At 42.5% G+C, this 23,104-nt stretch overlaps 1 protein-coding gene across 1 annotated transcript; it reads right to left on the bottom strand.

The window, feature by feature from the left end:
* Window positions 1–497: 497 nt before the first annotated feature.
* On the bottom strand, window positions 498–22,823 carry CATSPER3 (cation channel sperm associated 3). The gene is made up of 8 exons (XM_043520702.1): window positions 22,711–22,823; window positions 21,868–22,159; window positions 17,170–17,409; window positions 6,179–6,361; window positions 5,612–5,752; window positions 4,688–4,807; window positions 2,103–2,260; window positions 498–655 (listed from the first exon to the last, which is right to left on the bottom strand). The coding sequence occupies exons 1-8, from the start codon at window positions 22,821–22,823 to the stop codon at window positions 553–555; spliced, it is 1,350 nt and encodes a 449-aa protein (XP_043376637.1). The 3' UTR covers window positions 498–552.
* Between the last annotated feature and the right edge of the window lie 281 nt (window positions 22,824–23,104).

Raw genomic sequence — 23,104 nt, forward strand, 5'->3', positions numbered from 1 at the left:
AGGGGATCTAATTTCAGGTTTGCCACAAACTTTCCAGAAAGCCTCAGGCCCTTAAATCTCTCTGCCTGTCAGCTTCCCCATCTGTAAAATGGAAATGCACAATAATAATATCTAAATCAATATTTATAAGGCATGTTGAGGTCCATAAATAAATAAATAAATAATACCCAGCTCTTATCTGGTGCTTTTCTTCAGTAGATCTCAAAGTGCTTTACAAAGGAGGTTAGTATCTCCATTTTACAGATGGGGAAACTGAGGCACAGAGCAGTGACGTGTCTTGCCGTTGGTCACCCAGCAGGCGAGTCACAGAGCTGAGAATAAAACCCAGGTCTTCTGAATTCCAGGCAAGCATTCTATGCATTAGTCCACACTGCCTCTAATCAAAGGTACTGCATTAGTGTGCAGTATTATTATAAGGAGACACTCTACAGTAAGTTATCGAAGGGGGAAGTAAATCTCCTCGGAGTTATTTTTATTTATGTATATTTATGCTCTGTTTTTAAACAATGCTTTTTACAATGGCAAAGCATCACATTTTCTATGCTAGAACATTTAACTCTTCGTATCATTCCCAGGGGGCAGCCTGGATTTTTCTCTTATGTCTTCCAAGATGGTGTTCAATGTGCCAACAAGTTCATAATAGAGTTCTTGTAACCTACAGGGAGAAGATAAGAGCATGGCTGAATTAATAGCAGATTATGATTTCAGAGCATTCAAATGTAATGGAAAATGTGAAGAGCGCAGTGAAAAACGTATACGTGGAACTATTGTCTCTTCAACTAATCTGAGCTTTCACTGTTCATTTAAGAAGATAAAAAGAATGATGAACAATAATTGGATAATCAGCTCTTTGAGGGGGGTTATGTGCAAAACAATGAAGAAAGATTTCTTACTCCATCTCCAAAGAATTCCAAATCTTGCTGTAGTAACAGATGACAAATCAGGTCCCATTATACAGTCAAATTTTCTGGAGGCTTTTTCTGGGTTTTAGCATTATTTCGTGTGTGCATTCTCTTTTCATCCTCCCTAGTAGAGGCCTCTTCACTTGCCAGGTACTGAGTATTTCCATTTCCTACTCGCTCCATCCCACACAGGACCACATCATGATAGCTTTCCCATCAATGAAACAGTAGGGCTGGACATCAGTTCCCTCCAAGATCTCATCATTAACACTGCATGCCTTCACCCTGGGAGGTTACAGTGACATCTGGGGTACTCCTCTCCTTCCTTACACTCTTTCCTGGGGTGGAGGGCAGGGAGCTGGTGGGGGAGCTTGTAAATGTTTTGGCCAGTGTGTATATGTACCGCTGCCCTCTACTGAATGGAATGTCAAATCTGCTCAAGGGTTTGGGATAGCTTTGTGGCTGTCTCATAAAGAGTGCTACTTAATGATACTCTCATCGCATAGCTTCTCCTTTAGCTCAAGTAGTTTTGGAGCACAAGCCCCTGAATTCCAGGCCCTATGCTCCGTATGTGTGTCGCCAAAGACCGTAATACCTGATGCCATAATACCATGGCTTTGTTACCAAAGTGCCTTTGCAGAGCTCCCAGACTCAAATATGAAGGACCAAGGTTAGGAACCAACTCAGATCCCCAGCATGGCAAAGCATGGTGCCTGCATCGGAAGGCATTCTGTTGCAATAACTTAATACCAGAAATAAGTATCAGCACTCTACAGACTATTTGCATAGAACAGAGAAGCACCATCATCTGCAGTAGACCTCAGAACCTAGAGCAAGAGATCTGCAAAGGTGAGGGGAAGGTCAATGTTACCACAGTGCCATTGCATAACACAGCTTTAACCATCCATGGAATATCCAAGACTGTTGGACTTTAGCAACAGCCTATCAAAGCTTCTGTAAGCTTTGGCCTGTAAACACTGACAATCAGTTTCAGTTAGGTCAAATGTCTTTAACTCTGCCCTCACATTCAGAGATCTGCAGCTCTTTCACCCAACGAGACTAATCGGTCACAGACTCTCCAGTAACCATGCCAAAGGGATGGCCTGTATTTAATCCAAAGAAAGAAAACAAGAACTCAAATGCACATTTTTAAGATTTCTAGCATGTTGGTCTCCGTTTCTTTACACCTACGTTACCTACCTGTAAACTGTGTTATCCTGAAGATCGAGGGATGTCAAATAAAGATCAATAAATGGGACACTGGCACAAAAATCTTCTAAGACCATAGGATCAGAATGATGTAATGTCTTTTTAAAGTCCTCCACCAATTCACTGAAGGTTTTATATTCACTGGTTTTCTAATGTGAAAAAATATCCCAGGAAAACACATTATCAAAATAGAATGGGTTTTTATACAGGGATTTTCGTTCTCCAGGTATCTTAAGGAGCTTTATGAAAGATGATAGCAGTGCAGGGACCATGGAGACAGATGGAGCCTTAGGCCAGCAATAACTTACTGGGCTTTCAACCCTGACCTCCAGTTTTCCCACCCAGCTTTGCACACACAGCCAATTGCTCTGGCAACATGCGTGAGGAGTGCCTGGTTTCATGAGCATTAAAAGGGGATATGCAAAACTGGAAGAGGGGCTGGAACTTTGGCCTATAACTTTTGTTTTTAAAATGCATGGGGGTATGTCTACATTGCAGCTTGGAGCAAGCCTCACAGTCCAAGTAGACAGGGTAGCATTAGCTCGGCTTGAGCCAGCCCACTAAAAAGTGCAGTGTGAATGTTGCCCCCCAAGCTCAGACTGACCTGACCCCCGGAATCTGAGCCCAGGTTGCTCGCCCGAGCCTCTGCCAGTGCAGCAATGAACACACAGCTATTTGTAGTGTGCTAGCTCAAGCAGAGCTCCCAGCTGCAGTGTAGACATACCCAGAGAGAACCTCGGCCAGGATGCCAAAGTTACTTCTTTTCAGAAGTGTCATAGGAGCTTTGTCTTGCACATCAACAACTACCAGATCTGGCAGAGGGGACGGCAGTTCAGGGTCTCATCCAAAGAGATTGTTCCTATAATAGTTTACATCCGCAGTGGATACTGGATGGAACTGAAATCATTAACCTTAAATCAGTCACCCACTAGGGAACTTGAATCAATTACTTTATACCGAAAGGTTAGAGCAACTGAGCGGTTTATGTAACCCACACACCTCCTGGGTGTGGTGTTCTGTCCCATCTAGTAGCACCGAGACCACGAGAGAGAGAGAAAAATGAGGTCCCAGGTTTGATCCCACCTGCCGATGACCGGGGTCTGTCGGCATTACATTTAAATTATATCTGATAATAATGAGAATGAGCAGAAGGGATGGCAGGGGATAGGCAGTCAGATTATTCCAATCATCTACACTGAAGTAGCAGTGTTTACAATTATATCAAATCAGCTTCATTTTCAAAAATTGTCAGAGTAAAAAAATCAATATTATACATTACATGAATTTCAAGTTCACAAAAACAGACTTTAGAAAAATGTAATGGACTGAGTACTTGTGGCACCTTAGAGACTAACCAATTTATCTGAGCATAAGCTTTCGTGAGCTACAGCTCACTTCATCGGATGCATACTGTGGAAAGTGTAGAAGATCTTTTTATACACACAAAGCATGAAAAAATACCTCCTCCCACCCCACTCTCCTGCTGGTAATAGCTTATCTAAAGTGATCACTCTCCTTACAATGTGTATGATAATCAAGCTGGGCCATTTCCAGCACAAATCCAGCTTATGCTCAAATAAATTGGTTAGTTTCTAAGGTGCCACAAGTACTCCTTTTCTTTTTGCAAATACAGACTAACACGGCTGTTACTCTGAAACCTGTCAAAATGGACTCAGTGTTAGACATGGAAAATGATATTTCTGCTTAAAGAACTGGAAGAAAGCTGATTTTGAGTAAGGGCTTGTCTACACTGCCTCACAGTTCGGATTACGGGAATGTGAATAGCAGTGCACACCAGAGTGCTGCACTGTACCTCCCCCGGGGGACACACCACAAACTAAAAGGTTCCTAGTTTGCGGAAAAGTAGTCCTCTTCAAACAGGACTACACTAATGCAAACTAGGAACCTTCAAGTTCACATCTGCAGCACTCACATGGGGGCGGGGGGGGGTTACAATGCAGCACTTTGGTTTGCACTGCTATTCACATCCCCTGTAGTCCAATCTGTGGGAGAGTGTAGACATAACCTAAGTCATCTTTGAAAGGTGCCTGTGACCCGATTCTACTGGGTTTCTAAATGGTGACCATAGACCTTAACAAATCAAAAGAAATATATGGTTACTGAGGAATAAATCCACAGCATGGAGATACCATTATAATACAAACTGACCTACAGTTAATAACATTGGAACAATGCAGAAATATTTCAGAAAAAAACAGCAGTGGGAATCCGTTTTGGAAATTATTATTATTTTAAATATTATGGGGAGTTTTCCACTCTGAATTTTTTTCTTAAATAGAAGATTCAAAATGAAATATGTATACACACACACATATATATATATATATACACACAGGCACATGAACTTATAAAAGGATACAGATGAAGGTCTAGGGCCTGGCTTATTTCAAAAGGTGAAAAAGCTTAGAAAATTGCTTCTGTGAGATAAATGACTATAAAGTCCTATATTGAAGATAACTCTATGTTGTCTTGCATCACTAAACTGTATCTTACATTTGTTTGTAATACGTATGCTGTTCAATAAACTTCAAGTAAAAACAATTCAGTGCATCTACCTGCTGGTGCATTAGCATGTTTACTTCTTCCTGTTGTCTTTGTAACATGGCCTGTTTTTTAGCCTGAAGAGCAGCTTGTTTTTCTGCTTTAAACTCTCGTTCATAATTCTGAGTGGAGTCCTATAAATACCAAAACAGTGTATGTTAAATGGTCTTAACTGGATGACTCGCCATTAATCAGAGATACTTTCGCCTTTAAATCACTGATCTAAATCCAGCCCAAACTGGTAGCAACAAAGCTGTTACCACCTGCTGAGTTTGGTAGGGTCAGTCTAGCAGATTTCAACCTCACAGTTGGCACCCTTGCTAACGGTTTCACCCAGGATGACCCAGGATCATACGAATGGCCATAACAAATTGGAGCAGCGGTCCGTCTACGTCAGTATCCTGTTTCCAGCAGTGGCCTGTACCAGATGCTTCAGGGGAAGCTGCAAGAAACCCTACAGGAGGCCATGAATTTCAATGGACACAAATTTGCCCTTCATTCTGTTGCAGTGTGTGGAGCTTCAGGCAAACGTCCCTTATGCTCATACATGGGAGGTGTTGGCAGCTGATAGGACTGGAAGGACAGGAGAGATTTAGCAGCTGAGTGAGGATGGAGAGTTTCTGGCTGGCTCCATTTGTCTCTGCATGACACGGACAAGGGCCAGGGCACTGTACAGCTGCCTGTTGTACTTATGCCTAGGACTGACCCTAAATGGGAACAGTGAATTCACTACCATTCTCCCTCGAAGATGCTCCCTTCCGGTTTGAGGCAAACTAGCAGGGCTATGTGGGGAAGGTATTTTGTTCCCGTGCAGTGGACAGAGGACTTCGGTCTCCAGCAGTGTCAAAAAGCCAGCTTTCAAAAGGTGCACGCACTAGTTTTCAGATAAATGGCCCTGTAGTTAGAGACACACAAAGCATAAGGGAAACCCAGCTTACCTGGATATTCATAATCACAACTCCAATAGACATATTGAAAAACAAAAAGAACCCCAGCAAGATGAACACTATTGTGAAGGCTCGGCTGGCACTAAAACCACGTTTGTCTAATTCATCTTGTAAGTCCGTCCAGCCATCAACCTGCAAATGTATTGAATCTCTGATCAGTTAGTTCCAAACCACAGCTTGTCTCACAGACCAGATTAAATCTCTCTCTCTCTCTTTCTCTCTTTTTTAAACTGAACTCAGTTTTCCCCCAGTTGCTTAGAGTTCCAGACTCAGATGCCATATGAAAGCTACAAAATATCGCATTGCTGTCAGCTCAACAAGCTTTCCCCTCTGAATCTTTAATACCAGAAAAATGAATCTATCCATCAAACTGAATTTTCACAACCACCTGACATTAAATAAAACCCAGGGAACAACTCCCACCACCTTTAATGCCGAGAACAATCACAGTTTAATTAAATGACTTCCCCAACATCCTGACCAAAATCAGAGGTAATGATTACTTACAATAGTTTCTATAACAGGCAGACATAAAATGGAAAGGACAACAGAAATTACCGTTACTAAACTGAAGAGAGTGAAAAGGGCAGATGCTAGGTTGCCCCAGTTTTTACTGTCTCCGGTTTCAGGGTCTCCGTACAATCCGTAACCCAAAATGGCAAAGATAAACATTAACAGGAACAGCAAGACAAGGACATAGATCACAGTCTTCACAGTCTGGCCTAGAGCTGCTATCAAACTCTGCAATAGAGAAAACCAAATGTGTGCAGTTTAGAGCGGAGACAAGCAGCTCTAAACAACAGAAAATGCTCGTTTGATTCACATAACGGCACAGAAAGTGGTGTCGGTGATTCGGTAGGTGGCACTCTTCCCTTTGAGCCTGTTCTGAGCCAATCCCCCAGGGTCCTGTGCTGGGGGAGGTGGTCTGTCTCTGTAAAGTGAGCCGTTGAAAAATCGAGGTCCTGATCATGTGTGGCCATTACCGGCACAGTTCTTCCTCTTGAACTACAGGAGAGTCCTTTCTACTTGTCAGCAGTAAGGAAGTATTGCCTACAGGTGAGAGCCTGGGACTGGGACTATGGAATTAGGGGTTCTATTCCCAGTTCAGTCACTGACTCCCCATTACACCTTAGGACGGGGTGTTGTAAATCTTCATTCATTCATGTTTAAATGCTTTGTGGTCTTGGAACGAAAGGCACTATAGAAGTGCCGAGTATTATTCATTATCATCTCAAGAGTCCAGCTGCTGGAAGGTCAAGGTCTCATCATCCCTCTTTCTGAACTGCAACCTTTCATGTTTTCTAGCTAACAGCCATGCAGTCCACAATCCTTTTACCATTCATTTTGTTTATTCTACTATTAAGCAGGACAAACGTATAAATAAGTGGAAAGATGAAAAATTAAGGAGCTTTGTGGTGTCCTTTAAAACAACCAAGAACACTCAATCAATTCAAAAGGAGCACATTTTAAAAAAACAATTTTTCGTACCTCTTTTAATTACATTGTTGGGTACACTGCCACACAATATTAACAGAGTAATAGACTATGTTCATAAAAGATTAGACACTTTGTAAGAAGAACTTCTGTATTAAATTAGTTGGATAAAAATTACAAGAGTTATCAATCCTCATGCTTCAGTTTAGAGTTTGCTCATGAACTGGGGTCAGGAAGAAATTCCCACTCCCATCACCATTGTATAGTTGACTAGATGCTTCCAATACTGCTTGATCAGAGTCAGGGTGTCAGATGGGCCACTGGTCTTTTCCACTATTGTAACCCCCGTGTATTGCACAAGTTAAGAAATCGCTGAAAACCAGGGGTTCACTAGGCAAGAACAGCCTGAGAGACAAAACAAATCCTATGAATGACATCAATATGTACACAAGGTGCTCTTAGGAACTAATGTGTACTGATTTGGGAATACAGCTTAAATCAGACCATTGGTAATGGATCTCTGCCAAATTGCAAACATTTCTATTAACTCTAGGTTGCACAAAACTACACACAGCCTCTTGCACCAATGTTATATTACTCCAGACACTGGCTAATGAATGGATTTGATGATTTCCCCTGATTATGAAAAATGTGCTAATGCCAGAGGGTCTCATGCAGTACACTGGTTCAGGGACTATCCATTTATCAGTTCCTTTTTTAGACAATGTCTCAAGCATCTCAAGTTAAAACTCCATAATTTACCCAGTTGATCCGTTGAGGTGGCACTTCCTGTTAAGAGGTTTGTGCAAAGCTAATGTACAATGTGCTTTCCAATCCCTTATGATTGCCAAATAGTTAATCTTGTTATGATGGATTAAGGATTTCCCCTGCAATCAGGTGGATAGTTCCAGGTTTTCCTAAACCTTGTCTGCCCGAAGAAATATATACTCATGTCAATAATTTAGGAAGCAGTCGCACCCTCCTCCAGATGTTTCCTTCTGGCACTAGGCATCACCTCCATTTTATGTGGATTGCGTTTCATGCAGCTAGCTTCCATCCAGGTCAGATGTGACAAGATGCTGAACCTTTTTAAGGTGAGAGCAGCATCCACACTAGCCTTTTTCCCTAAAATTTTTGACTGTGGCAGCTCCAACAATGATAGCAATAGTGAGAGAGATAGCATAAACCAGCTAGTGGTGTTTTAAATGCTGTGTCAACAGACTACACAGACCTGGAGTTAAGGTCCAAACTTGCTTCTTTTGTGCAGTTTGGCTTTATGGGTAACAAAGAGAAGAACACACCAGAAACCTCAGTCTGAGCTTCCCTGACCTTGGCTTTTGCTAAAGATTCCCTCCAGGATCTCCACTAATTCCCAATTTCTAGATGGCCACTCTCACTGATGTTCTGCCTGGATGCACCTAACACAATGAGTCAGCAGAACATCAACTGTTTCATGTAGGGCTCTAATATTTGCTGACAGAGCCCTGCCATCCTGCTGCAGCCACTGAAAAGCCTCAGCTAGTGCAGAATGCTGCTACTCACCTTTTAAGTAAAGAAGAGCAAACAATATTCTGCATTGCTGGCTCTGCACTAGTTGCTAATTACTCCTGATTGCAAACTGAAGTGCTGGTCATTATCTATGAAGTCCTAAACGTTGCTCATACACCATACACTGCATAAAGCTAAAAAGGATTCAGTTTTACTTTTTCCTGAGTATGAATCAGAGGAAGAGAATAACTTATTTAAAGCCCAATAAGGTTAAAACAACCTTGTTTTTTTATCTGAGAAAAGTAACACAATATTTAGCTATAAGATACTTTCAAGCAATCTGCAACATAAAAATGCTTGAAGATATATCTGTATTATAAACAAAAAAATCTATATTAAAAGAAAGAGCTTTATTAAGATTGCAAAAGCAAGCCCTGAGAAGTTAGGAAAAGCCAAAGTTAAGATTGCTTGCATAACCTTAATTAGGTACCATTGTGTGTATGCTTATGACACAGTCTTAATTACATGACCACATAGTATTTTTTCCATATGACCCCTGCCTCATTCAGTGCACAGGATGGACCTGCTCTGGCAATGAATCAGGGCTGTGTAGTAAAAGAGGCTGTTGTCTGTAAGACCCCTGCTTTATCTGTTGCACAAGTTGGAAGGTGTGAAGTGAATGAGACAAAGGATTGCAGGAAGAAAAAGGACGATCTCATAGTTAAGGCAGTTGAATTCTGCCCTGGAAAATTGGATACTATCCCTGCCTCTGCCACAGACTTTCTGTGGGATGCTGAGCAAGTCACTTAAACCAAACTTTTCACAGACAGTCACTTATAGTGCGTCCCACATTTTCTATGTCAAACATGATACCTGGGATCTGATTTGCAGAAGTGCTGAGCACTCACCGTTGCAACTGGTCAATGGGATGTTGTGCTTTGAACATATAGAGTGCTAGATAATGTTAAATACCATGGAATTTCAGGTCCTAGGTGTTTCAGTTTGGGCCGACAAAATTAGTGGATACTTTTTACCTAATCAGTCTGTGCCTCGGTTCCCCATCTGCGCAATGGGGATAACACCACCCCGTCACCTCACAGGGGGTTGGTTGTTTGTGACGCACTCAAGATACTGTAGTGATGCGCACCACAGAAAAGCCCATGGCAAAATCAATAATCCCGTCTTCAGAGCAGGGTTTGAACAGTGTGCAGTAAATAAGGCTTGGGGCCACGCACCCTGAATGAGGCAGAGGTCCTGGGGGAAAAATAGGACGTGATGTTGTAATTAAAGACTACAGCTCCAATGGTTCCTAGTCTCCTTGACCAGCCAGTCCCAGTCTCCCACCCTGCCTCATCAATCTCAGTGTTCCCCCCTCAGCCAAAGGACTCCCAGTCCCTCCCCGCATTTCCTTCACTGGCTCCCAGTTCCTGTCTTCTTACCCAACCCTTCCCAGCCTCCCCTCCCACACAAGCATCCCGTTCCAGCCTACCCTCCCCCTCAAGCTCCCTCCCCCATACTAGTTCCCCATCCAGGCTCCTTGCCCAGCCATTCCCCGTCCCAGTTTCTCTTCCCCACAGTCTCCGTCTCACCAGACTCCTTGGTCTAATCTACTCCTTCCCTCCCCAAGTCCTGTTTTGTCCCCTCTTCCTCACTGCCAATGTGCCAGCAGGGGAGAGGGAGGAGGGGTCACTGAGAACACAGGCAAGACAAGCTCCCTGATCTCAATTCCAATGCCCAGACCCACCCTGGTCTGGAGCAGCTGGGAGCAACCATTACAGGGAAAGTCCTGCTGACCCCCTATAGCCCGTGGGCTGGAGCACATTCAGTCACTCTGTCGGGTAGGGCATGCACAGTCCGGTCACACATAGGACCTGTGAAGGGATGGAGCTTGCTCAGGGAAGATTCGGAGTTTTTAGCCGCTAAAAATCTATGAAATCTCTACTGAGCATGTGCAAAGAAAGTCTAATAATTTGGGCAGAATTTCACGGGCATGGCAAAAGGCTCATCTCTGTCATAAAGACCACCACCACACTAACTATACAGTCCTTGCTCAAAAGCATAGGCGCACTAGAGCTTTTCAAAGAACAGGTTGCCAGAGTTTTTTTAGCATGAGCAAAACAATGTATTTTCCCTAGACTTGTTCTTGGAAATGGCAGACATATTTTGGCTGAAGTTTTCAAAAATATTTAGCCTGAGGCAGACTCCCAGCATACAAAATTTCAGACTGCATGGCTAAAGTTTGGCAAAGTTATACAGTAATCAACTGAAAATGGGGTCTTATAATGCAGTGGTTCTCAATCAGGTGTACGCGTACCCATGGGATAAGCAGAGGTCTTCCAGGGGGTACATCAACTCATCTAGATATTTGCCTGGTTTCACAACAGGCTACATAAAAAGCACTAGCAAAGACAGTACAAACTAAAATTTCATACAATGACTTGTTAATACTGCTCTATAGACTATACACTTTAATATAAGTACAATATTTATATTCCAAATGATTTATTTTATAATTATATAGTAAAAATGAGAAAGTAAGTAATTTTTCAGTAATAGTATGTCATGACACTTTTGTAGTTTTTTGCCTGATATTGTAAGCAAGTAGTTTTTAAGTGAGGTGTAACTTGGGGGTACACAAGACAAATCAGACTCCTGAAAGGGGTACAGCAGTCTGGAAAGGTTGAGAACCACTGTTATAATGGGCAAAAAGAAAAGGAGGACTTGTGGCACCTTAGAGACTGACAAATTTATTTGAGCATAAGCTTTCATGAGCTACAGCTCACTTCATCGGATGCATTCAGTGGAAAATACAGTGGCGATGCATCCGATGAAGCGAGCTGTAGCTCACGAAAGCTTATGCTCAAATAAATTTGTTAGTCTCTAAGGTGCCACAAGTACTCCTTTTCTTTTTGCGAATACAGACTAACACGGCTGCTACTCTGAAACCTGTTATAATGGGAAGTATCGGGCAACCTGAATAATAGGCAGTGCTACCAGTCCCATCTATAATTTATTGCAACTCCCTAGGATTCTTCCCTCCTTCACGTAAACACCACTGCCCTCTACTGGCTGGAATGTCACAGCTGCTTAGGTGTGTGAAATCATGTCAACATCTCAACATAGAAGCTGTATGCCCTTTCTTACAGGAAGGGACACCTTGTAGAGTGCTGCTAACAGACATAAAGCATGACACATTTCAGAGATCTGGGCACAGACATTGCTTCCAAGGTAACCCACACTGGTCACCTTCATCTTTTGTCCACGGAAACGTAGCCACCACCTGAACCCTGTTTGTCCCAGGCACTCAGTGCCTAATTTTATTCTTGTATCTGTGTCTGGGAGTAGGAACAAAAGCCATTTACACAAAAATAATATGACATTTTTACCAAGGTATGTCATGGTGTTCAGCAAATTTGGGTTGTGCGCATAATCCTAAACAACGACAATCACCCATAGCTGAAGGTAACAAGAGAGCCATAAAATGCCATTGGTGACTGCAGTCTAGCAAGTGCCCCTTGCATAGAAGCATCAAATAATTTTCAGTTTCTATGGCACATCTTGAGGTTCCTGTATACTTCCAGAAATCCATAATAATTCCTCTTTCCTTCTGCGATTAAGACGCAGCCTTGTGGCTCGTGGTCTTCCTAAACTGTAAATATGTTGAAATTCATCCCAAATACATTTTAAAAAAAAGAAGAACAGTTGATTTTTGGAACAACCTGGCATTTAAAAAGTTTATTTTCAAATTGAAATAAGGATAAATGGAGCCTACACGACGACTGGGATCACAGCTAACAGAACTGCTCTGTACGGAATACAGCAAGGAAATTATTTCCTCGAGGTGGAAATTTATTGCCCCAAGGTGTAAGGCAGTGTGTTTTAAAGAGTCTTTTAATTAATAAAGGGATGTGTGCCAAGAATGTGTTATATGTTTGAGTTTTCAGTATTAAATACAGTTTCCTCCGTTAAAGGCTAATATAGACTTCAATTAATTCATTATAATACACATATAGGTACAAACAACCTCCCACCCCTTCAGCAAAGCCCACTGGGGCAAATTGTAGCATATTTGACAAAGAATGTCTTTTAGCAGAGAGTTTCGGTCCCTAAAAGCACAAGAAATGCCGGATTGGATCAGAGCAATTGTCCATTGAGCAACCTGTCTCCAGTAACAGCCAGTACCAAATACTTCAGAGGAAGATGCAAGAAACACCATGATGGACAATTACAGGATAACCTGCTCATAAAGGATCTTTCTGATTGCCTTGGAATAGGAAGTGGCAGGCTTATGCCCTGAAGCATGAGGATTTATACTCCTTATCCATTTTTATCCTATAACCTGGATGTTCTTATCCATAGAAATGCCCAAGAGTACAATTTTCAAAAGTACTTAAGAGACTTAGGAACCTAAGTCCCATTGACTTTCATTAAATCTTAGGCTCCTAAGGGAAAGATTTACAAAGCTGTTTAAACTCCCAGAGTTGCAAATAGGTGTCTAATGGGAGTTTCAAAAGGGCCTAATCAGATTTGGTGCCTAATGCGAGTTAGATGCCCAGTTTTACCTTAAATTATTTTACAGTAACTCCTCACGTAAAGCTGTAGTTATGTTCCTGAAAAATGCAACTTTAAGTGAAATGATGTTAACCTAATCCAATTTTCCCAGAAGGTTGAATGTAAATGTGGGGGGTTAGGTTCCAAGGACATTTTTGGAGGGCAGACAAAAGACATTAGATACTGTACTGTACTATGCTGTGGTTGGGAAGTACCCCTGCACAACCTGCTGTAGGCAAGGACGCTACAAAGTACCTTCGCAGCAGCAGTGGCAGCTTACCCGGAGAAGAACAGGCACCGACTTTGCCGGGGGATGCTCCAGGCCCGCATCTTCCCTTCCCTGCTCCACTCCAGGCCCACCTCTTCCCACCCCCAATCCACCTGTTTGGCAGTGGTTAGGACTTTCTGGGAGGGAGAGGGAGGAGCAGAGATACCGCGCTTCCCCACTCCTACCCCTCCCCCAGCACTTCACACTTAGGACTTTCTGGGAGGGAGGGGGAGGAGTGGAGACGCAGCGCTTCCCTGCTCCTCCCCCTCCCTCCCAGAAAGTCCTAAGCGCCACCGAACAGCTGTTTGGCGGTGGCGAAAGCACTGGGAGGGAGGGGGAGAAGGAGGCGAAGAAGAGGAACTTGCGCAATGCTCCCTTGTAAAGTCGCTGCTCTTCCACAGACTCTTACAAGCAGTGGACAACTTTAAACGAGCATGTTCCCTAACTCAGCAGTGATGAAACTTTGAAACAATATTAAGCAGGAGGACATTAAGTGAGGAGTTACCGTATTTTATTTGTTTAAAACCTTGGTAAGACCTTGGTCTCACTCTTATCCAGTGGCAATGAGTTCCGCAAGTTAATCATCGACCATTGTTTAAAAAAAAGCTTTTAGAAAATGTAAATGGCTGTTCATTTTGCTGTGTCTCCTTGCTGTAGTATTATCAGAAAGGATAAATAGCAGCACCTGATACATTCATTATTTCACATACCTCAATTTTGTCCCCTCTTCCAGCTACACTGAATAATTAACATATAAACGTCTGGCAATCCCTGAAGTTTACTATCCAAACTAGAGGAAGGAAGGCTCAGAAGTGAACGTTATAAGAGTCTTATTCCCATAAATGTTCCACTTCTGGTGGGTTACCCAATCAATTAATTACATGCAGAAATGCAGGCTAAGCAGTCACTACCCACATTAACGCCCTACTAAAAAATAAACCTCCAGGGTTGTCCAGAGAAAACTCAGTAAGAAATGTGTGCTTGAGAGAAAACTGGATTAAATGGATTAAGATAGCATGTGTGACGTTTTTAATAGCTATTTTTTCCCATTCATAGCACTGTGGTGAAATGAAAAAGTCAAGGAAAATCTCTCCTGAACACGGGAGAAGCAGAAAGCAAATAATGTTCATACTGTGGACTTTATAAAACTAAAAAATATTAAATTGCTTCCGCTCCCCCCGACATACTCAACTAACAACCAACATCATTAGAGAAGGTTCAGCACACACAGTTAACAGACAGAGAACACTGCAAATGTTACAGCTACCTCTATGCTACAGCACCAACGATAACCGCTAAAGGGGTTAGTTCTATTACAACAAAATTCAGTGAAACTCTAGGGCCTAACAAAAATTGCTTGATTTTTCTAATTAGGGCTGAATTGTACTCAGTTCTCATCAAGCTACTTTGGAGTGGGTTCTTTAGACAGGTGGCTCCCGAATAAGGTGGTCTGTTCAGGATTCACTGAAGTTCTCCTGACAGCCCCGATTCATTTTTCTATCCCTCTCCCTCAGCAGCGAAGCACATCTTAAGCTGGGAAGTTTGTATAAACACAGGCTGTCTCCTTTGTAAGCAGCCACAATTGCTTCAGACTCCAGCCTGATTCATTTGGTGGGGCCACAATCCTGCCTTTACTTCCACTACAATGTTACAGGCATTGGATTAGCATGTCACTGAGACCTAGGCTAGCTGTACGCTGCAGAGCCCAGGCCAGCAGAGTCCCCTAATGTACATGCAGCATGCATCAACAGAAGGAATTTTCCTGTGAGTGTAGGAAGGTCTCCATGCTCAAATGATGTTAGTTATGTTTACACACGCACACTTCTGTGGCCATAGCTGTGTTTGTTGGTCAGGGGGTATTGGTTTTTCACACCCCTGACTGACACAGCTATGCTGGTATACATTTTAACTAGAGACCAAGCCCTACTCGACACCTAAAATTGCATCGATTTACTTAAACTAGTGCGACTTTGTGTGCAGACGCTCTCTCACCGGTTTATCCTGCCTTTGTTCAGTAATGAGTGCAGTGACCCTTTTAGCATCCTATGGAATGCTGTCAGAAGGCTGCAGAGCCTCTGCTGAAAACTCCACTAAATTTAAGAGGAGGGGGGATAATTACAAATCACAATGACCCATAATACTGGATTGGACTCCTTATGGAGCAACGTCACCCACTCCCTGAGCATGCTGCCCTAAGCATTGCCCGCCATTCCAGGCAATGAAGGCTTGTCTACACTAAGAAAATTACCTGGTTTTGACAACAGGTACCAGCAATGGCTGCAGCTCAACTGGTACAGAACACAGTTTAGTTGCAAGAGTCGCCCAGGATAATTCATGTTCAGTGCCATTTCAGAAATTAGGATTAAAAAGCAACCTAGGGTAGGTAACGGAACCTAGGCCTTCTGCATGATGGACCGCTCTTCCTATGCTGTGCCCTTATCAGTTATTTATGGTGAATGTGATCCAAAGAGCAACAAAAAAGTTGGAAAACAAAAACCTTAAGTCAAAAGAAAGGAAAGCGAACATAAGAACGGACATATTGGGTCAGACCAAAGGTCCATCTAGCCCAATATCCTGTCTTCCGACAGTGGCCAATGCCAGGTTCCCCAGAGGGAATGAACAGAACAGGTAATCATCAAGTGATCCATCCTCATTGCCCATTCCCAGCTTCTGGCAAACAGAGGCTAGGGACACAATCCCTGCCAATCCTGGCTAATAGCCATTGATGGACCTATCCTTCATGAACTTATCTAGTTCTTTTTTTTAACGCTGTTAGTGTCTTGGCCTTCACAACATCCTCTGGCAAGGAGTTCCACAGGTTGACTCTGCATTGTGTGAAAAAATACTTCATTTTGTTTGTTTTAAAACTGCTGCCTATTAATTTCATTTGGTGGCCCCTAGTTCTTGTGTTATGAGTAAATAACAGTTCCTTATTTACTTTCTCCACACCAGTCATGATTTTATAGACCTCCATCATATCCCCCCTTAGTCATCTCTTTTACAAGCTGAAAAGTCCCAGTCTTATTAATCTCTCCTCATATGGCAGCCATTCCATGCCTCTAATAATTTTTGTTGCCCTTTTCTGAACCTTTTCCAAGTCCAGTATATCTTTTTTGAGAAGGGGAGACCACATCTGCACGCAGTATTCAAGATGTGGGCATACCATGGATTTCTATAGAGGCAATATGATATTTTCTGTGTTATTATTTATCCCTTTCTTAATGATTCCCAACATTCTGTTCGCTTTTTTGACTGCCGCTGCACAGTGAGTGGATGTTTTCAGAGAACTATCCACAATGACTCCACCATCTCTCTCTTGAGTGATAACAGCTAATTTAGACCCCATCATTTTATATGTACAGTTGGGATTATGCACCACTTTGGGAAATGCATCACTTTGCATTTATCAACATTGAATTTCATCTGCCATTTTGTTGCCCAGTCACACAATTTTGAGAGATCCTTTTGTAGCTTTTCGCAGTCTGCCTGGGACTTAACTATCTTGAGTAGTTTTGTATCATCTGCAAATTTTGCCACCTCACTGTTGACCCCTTTTTCCAGATCATTTATGAATATATTGAATAGGACTGGTCCCGGTACAGACCCCTGGGACACACCACTATTTACCTCTCTCCGTTCTGAAAACTGACCATTTATTCCTATCTTTTGTTTCCTATCTTTTAATCAGTTACCAATTCATGAGAGAACTTTCCCTCTTATCCCATGACTGCTTACAAGTGTCGTTGTAATGGCCTGGATATAAAAATCAGAAGTGTGTTTCCACTGTAACTATAGATAATCAATTTACCCTCATGCCTTTGCTGTAGGAGATAAGCTTCAGAATCTTGAGTGCCTGGAAACCATTAATTATATTCCATGTCCTGTACTGTTTGACGTCATATTTGTCAATGATATATGGGAGGTAAGCAATGAGAAGTATGATAACATCAAACAGGTTATAGCCACTCCTCCAGTAATTCAAGGGATCCACATAAAACTTCAGCAAAATCTCGGTGGTGTAGATGGATATAATAATCAGATTGGCCAGCTGAAAAGAAAACAATATGAGTCTAGAGCATGTCGTTGCGAGGAGAGGGCTTTGATTACAGAAGAAAAGAGCCTTCAGTTGTTCCTGTTATACCCTGAATTATATTCACGACCAGCTCTACCCTACTCTGAGATACACAGGGATGCAAATAGTCAGGCGTTTAGTTCTTCCTGCCATCACAAGGCTGCTCCTTAAAGGGCATCTGCTTGTGTTTCATCCAGTCTCATTTAAATGTCCTAAAATAACATGGATCCACATTCTTGGGAAACCTGGATGCATCTCACTGTTAGGGAATTTTCTCTAACAGTTTAAATTTCACCCTACTATTCCTAGTTACACTGCCATGTTCCACCCAAAATAATTCTTAATTGTATTGCCGTGTACCACTCTGCAGAATTCCTCTCCCTCCTTGGTGTTTTCACTCTTCAAATATGCTGAGCACACTAGAAACTGGACATTTACCATAGTTAAATTTACCATTCCAAGTGCAGGGAATACCATAAATACCACAGGGCAGTAAATACCACTTTTATAATGGCACCCAATGTATTTGTGGACCATTATGCGCCCTCCTCTTCTGAGTCAATTCTTAGGATAGTTCTCGCTTGTCTAAACAATTGGGTTGGCTAACAGGACCCAGAACAATACTCACTTGAAATGAGAACAATTGCTAATACACTATTAAAACTGACAGAACAAAATAGGTCTCACCCAGGGAAATTGTCTTATCTACTGCACCTACTGCCTCATGCAGTGGGCCCGGGTGAGCCAGTCAAACTTGATAACATAACTCCACCTCACACTGTAGGAGTGCCATCAAGAGTGCAAACTGATCTTGAAGAGGGACGAAGATGTTTATTTAATGGAGTCAGGCAAATGCCAAATATGTCATTAATCATAAAACCATTTTTATCTGCTATTGAGAGTTGTATTACCCCCTCACAGGATATTGTACAAATGGGGAAACTGAGGCATGGGGCAGTTGTGTTTTGGCCCAGGTCAGTGGGAGAGCCAAGGACAGAACCTGAAGTCTCCTGATACCTCATCACCTGTTCCAACATCTAGACGATGCATCCTCCCTTTCCCTGAGCAGGGTCTTTTTCTGGAAGTAGAGTTTTCTAAAACTTTCCAAGATGTGAATGGACTTCTTGACATTAGCCAGGCCTGTCTTTTGGTTTCCACATTACTGGGATACATTATAAAGACTCAGAGATTTGTGTACAGTAGCTGACTTGTGTAAGACAAGAAAATCAAGGTGTGCGTGGGAGATAAGTATTTTTCAGTATGAAAACTAAATATTGAATATGAGCTCAAGTTAGTGGTGTTAACGTTTTAAGGTTTAAAAAAAAACACTGGCAACAACTAAAAGGACCCCGTCGTGACATTTAAAAAAATAATTCAGTAATAATAAATGGTTGTGAAGCTTGACACTGTCCTGGGTTTTCTTGCTCTGGCCCCATCCCCAGTATAGAGCCACACTAGGGTTACTCACCAGGGCAGAGCCACACCCACCAAAGTGTTATTGTAGGGTTAGTCACTGGGACTGGGCTTCAACCACTGTGTTTATTCATTTATTTAATTTTAGAAAATAAAATAAGGTTGACTTTTTTATTTAAACCTTTGGGGGCAGAGCCTCAGCCCTGAGTAATGCAGTAATGCAGTGGCTGGAGCCCTGGCCCTTTAAATCACCGCCAGGGAAGCCGGTCGGGTCCGGCACGGCATACCATACTGGCTTACTTTCACCTCTGGGTGTCTTTGAAAAGTGTCCATGCAGCTTGCAGGGATTTCACTCTAGTCCCTGTACCGTTTAATTTCTGTTTAACTAACCTCCTCATTTTTGCATAGTTCCCCTTTCTGAAATTAAATGCCACAGTGTTGGGCTGTTGAGGTGTTCTTCCCACCACAGGAATGTTAAATGTTGTTATATTATGGTCACTATTTCCAAGCGGTCCTGTTATAGTTACCTCTTGGACCAGATCCTGCGCTCCACTCAGGACTAGATCGAGAGTTGCCTCTCCCCTTGTGGGTTCCTGTATCAGCTGCTCCAAGAAGCAGTCATTTAAAGTATTGAGAAATTTTGTCTCTGCATTTCGTCCTGAGGTGACATGTACCCAGTCAATATGGGGATAATTGAAATCCCCCACTATTATTGAGTTCTTTATTTTGATAGCCTCTCTAATCTCCTTTAGCATTTCATGGTCACTATCACTGTCCTGGTCAGGTGGTCGATAACAGATCCCGACTGTTATATTCTTATTAGAGCATGGAATTACTATCCATACAGATTCTATGGAACATGTGGATTCATTTAAGATTTTTATTTCATTTGATTCTACATTTTCTTTCACATATAGTGCCACTCCCCCCAGCATGACCTGTTCTGTCCTTCCGATATATTTTGTACCCCGGAATGATTGTGTCCCATTGATTGTCCTCACTCCACCAGGTTTCTGTGATGCCTATTATATTCATATCCTCCTTTAACATGAGGCACTCTAGTTCACCCATCTTATTATTTAGACTTCTAGCATTTGTGTACAAGCACTTTAAAAACTTGTCACTGTTTATTTGTCTGCCCTTTTCTGATGGGTCAGATTCTTTATGTGAATGTTTCTCATCTGATCTGGCCCATACTTTATCCTCTTCCATCCTCTCCTCCTGACTAAAACCTAGAGAATCTCTATCAATAGACTCTCCTCTAAGAGAAGTCTCTGTCCGATCCACATGCACCTCTGCAGCAATCGGCTTTCCCCCATCTCTTAGTTTAAAAACTGCTCTGCAACCTTTTTAATGCTAAGTGCCAGCAGTCTGGATCCACTCTGGTTTAAGTGGAGCCCATCCTTCCTGTACAGGCTCCCCCATCCCAAAAGTTTCCCCAGTTCCTAATAAATCTAAACCCCTCCTCTCTACACCATTGTCTCATCCACGCATTGAGACTCTGAAGCTCTGCCTGCCTACCTGGCCCTGCACGTGGAACTGGAAGCATTTCGGAGAATGCCACCATAGAGGTCCTGGATTTCAGTCTCTTTCCTAGCAGCCTAAATTTGGCCTCCAGGATGTGTCTCCTACCCTTCCCTATGTTATTGGTACCTACATGTACCACGACCACCAGATCTTCCCCAGCACTACACATAAGTCTATCTAGATGCCTGGAGTGATCCGCAACCTTTGCACCAGGCAGGCAAGTCACCATACAGTTCTCCCCGTCATCACAAACTCAGCTATGTTTCTAATAATCGAATCTCCCATTACTAACACCTGCCTTTTCCTAATGACTGGAGTTCCCTCCCCCGGAGAGGTAACCTCAGTGTGAGAGGACACCCCATCACCATCTGGAAGGAGGGTCACAACTATGGGAAGGTTTCCCTCTGTTCCCGTTGACCGCTCTCCTTCTCTGGGCCTTTCATCCTCCTTAACAGCACAGGGACTGTCTGACCGGTGGGACAAATCTACAGTGTCCCGGAAGGCCTCATCAACATACCTCTCTGCCTCCCTTAGCTCCTCCAGTTCCGCCACCCTGGCCTCCAAAGCCCATACACGTCTCTGAGGGCCAGGAGCTCCGTGCACCGAATGCACACATACACCACCCCCCACAGGGCAGGTAATCATACATGCTACACCGAGTGCAATAAACAGGATAGCCACCACCCTGCTGCTGGGCTTCTGCCTGCATTTTCTCCTACAGCTACCTAAGTTAAAGATAGGGTTTTTGTTTAAATCAAGAAGTTTTGATTATAGTTTAAAGGTTTTAAAGAATGGCAAGTGTACCTCGCCCTCTTCCCACTCCCCTTCCAAACTACCTCTCGAAACTCCCTGTTAGCTGTCCCTGTTCGTAAAGCTCCCTGCTTTATAAAGCCCTGGGCTTCTTGATAGCCCCACCCCCTGACTAAGGCTCAGCCAGTGAACAGAGGCTTCTAGATATCAAACCTTGTTTAGAAACTCACAGCTTCCAACTGCTGGCCAGAGCACAAGGTCCCTCAAACAAAACAAACAAACAAACAAACACAAGCTCAGCACACAGCAAGTAACCCCCAAACACAAACACACACTACAGACAGCCACTTACCCCAATGGTCTCGTATTTGCTCCTCCTTCACCTGGAGAACTCCCTCCCCAAACTCCCTGGTAGCGGTCCCTGTTCGCAAAGTTCCCAGGTCGCTTCTTAAAGTGCACCTTGGACCAGATCCACAGCTGATGCAAACTGGTGTCAATGCAGCTACATCAGTTTACTTCAGCTGAGGATTTGGCCGAACATTTGCCAATACTGGTGTGTTTTGCACATGGAAAAGTGGACACATATTGGTTTCTGTATTGCAGGTTCCCATTTTTGTTTCACTTTACTACTCAATTATTCATGGATAGAAAAAAAAACACACTTTAAAAACTTTCTACATCTTCAGCAGATGCTAGTGAAATGAAAGGAGAACTTACCACCCATTTTATTGCCCAGCTCCTTACCTCCAGATATGCATAAGAATTAAGCTGAATATCATAATTAGTCTCCATAGCCAAGAACAGCGCATTGAGTGAGATGATGCTTATCATGACTGAGTTGAGCATGGGATTCTGCAGTAATCTGCGTATATATGCACAAAATTCAGTGTCCCACCTCCTATCAAACAATTGAAGGGACAAAAAAATACGGTAAATTCTAGGACCATTCGGAGTCTGGCAAATGACAGGCCGATTCTCCTTCCCAATGACTTCAAAGAGAACAAGGTCAGGCACAAGGTGGATTTCTCCCCCTCCCCTTTAGACATTCCCTAATACCGATTACAAATGGAATTAGCAAAGAATACAGCCCTTTGCCTTCAGGGGTAGTTAATCATTGTGAAATCTACAATGAGTTAAAAATAGATTTGCATGTTCGGTGGTAAATTTTTATTTTTATTTTAATCCAGAATCACGGAGAAGCTCTCCGTATTTTTCAGAAACTTCCAAGACAACAAAGGAATTCCCATTCTTTTCCCCAGAATACCCAGATGAGCCGATGCCCAGTTTTATTAGCAATCAATTTAAAGGCACTAGGGCAAAAATTGTTTGGTATTTAATTTAAATGCATGTTTAAGAACAGTCTCCCTCATTAAACTCTTACTGAAACAATCACCAAGATTTAGTCAAGCAGAATGCAAAAATCCTCTGCCTTCAATGTAATACAAAAAGAAATAATGGTCAAATTCATCACTTGGTAGCGCCAGCCAGTGACAGTAGAGTTATATGGAGGACGAATTTGACTCATCGTAGCTTCTTTGTAGATCAAAAATTAAATACATTTTTAAAAGGACTTGATCAAGTACTTACCTGAATCGCCAGAACAGAGTGTGTTTCATGTCAGCATCAGACGAGGGTTTAAAATGTTCAACAACCAAGTTCGACACAAGTCGTCTCTGATGAAAAGATTCTGTTGGCTCCATACTCACACTTTCGGATTATTTCGTTTAAGAGATGTAGGTGGGCATTACGTATTCCCTTAAGTAACTCAGAGTGCACAAGGCCAGGCACAGAGAATGGAAATACTCTATATAGAAAAGAATGGAATTTTCTATTTGACATCATCACTTTATGAGGTCACTTCCAGGCATAAAAATTATACATGTCAGCACTTGAAACAAAGTGCTGGACCAATGAAAACTCTCGTGAGGAGTCAGTAAGGCAAGAAGGCAATAAACGATCACTGCTGTGAAAATATAACGCA

Source organism: Chelonia mydas, chromosome 8 (assembly GCF_015237465.2).
Source record: "Chelonia mydas isolate rCheMyd1 chromosome 8, rCheMyd1.pri.v2, whole genome shotgun sequence".
In the NCBI taxonomy this organism is placed as follows: domain Eukaryota; kingdom Metazoa; phylum Chordata; order Testudines; family Cheloniidae; genus Chelonia; species Chelonia mydas.

Excerpts from the sequence above, each read along its gene's own strand:
- CATSPER3 (XM_043520702.1), bottom strand. The coding sequence starts at position 22,823 with ATGGAGCCAACAGAATCTTTTCATCAGAGACGACTTGTGTCGAACTTG. Across the intron at positions 22,160-22,710 it reads ACTCTGTTCTGGCGATTCAG|GGGAGGGGGAGAAATCCACC; the intron begins GTAAGTACTTGA and ends GAATGTCTAAAG. Across the intron at positions 17,410-21,867 it reads ATTCTTATGCATATCTGGAG|CTGGCCAATCTGATTATTAT; the intron begins GTAAGGAGCTGG and ends TTTTCTTTTCAG.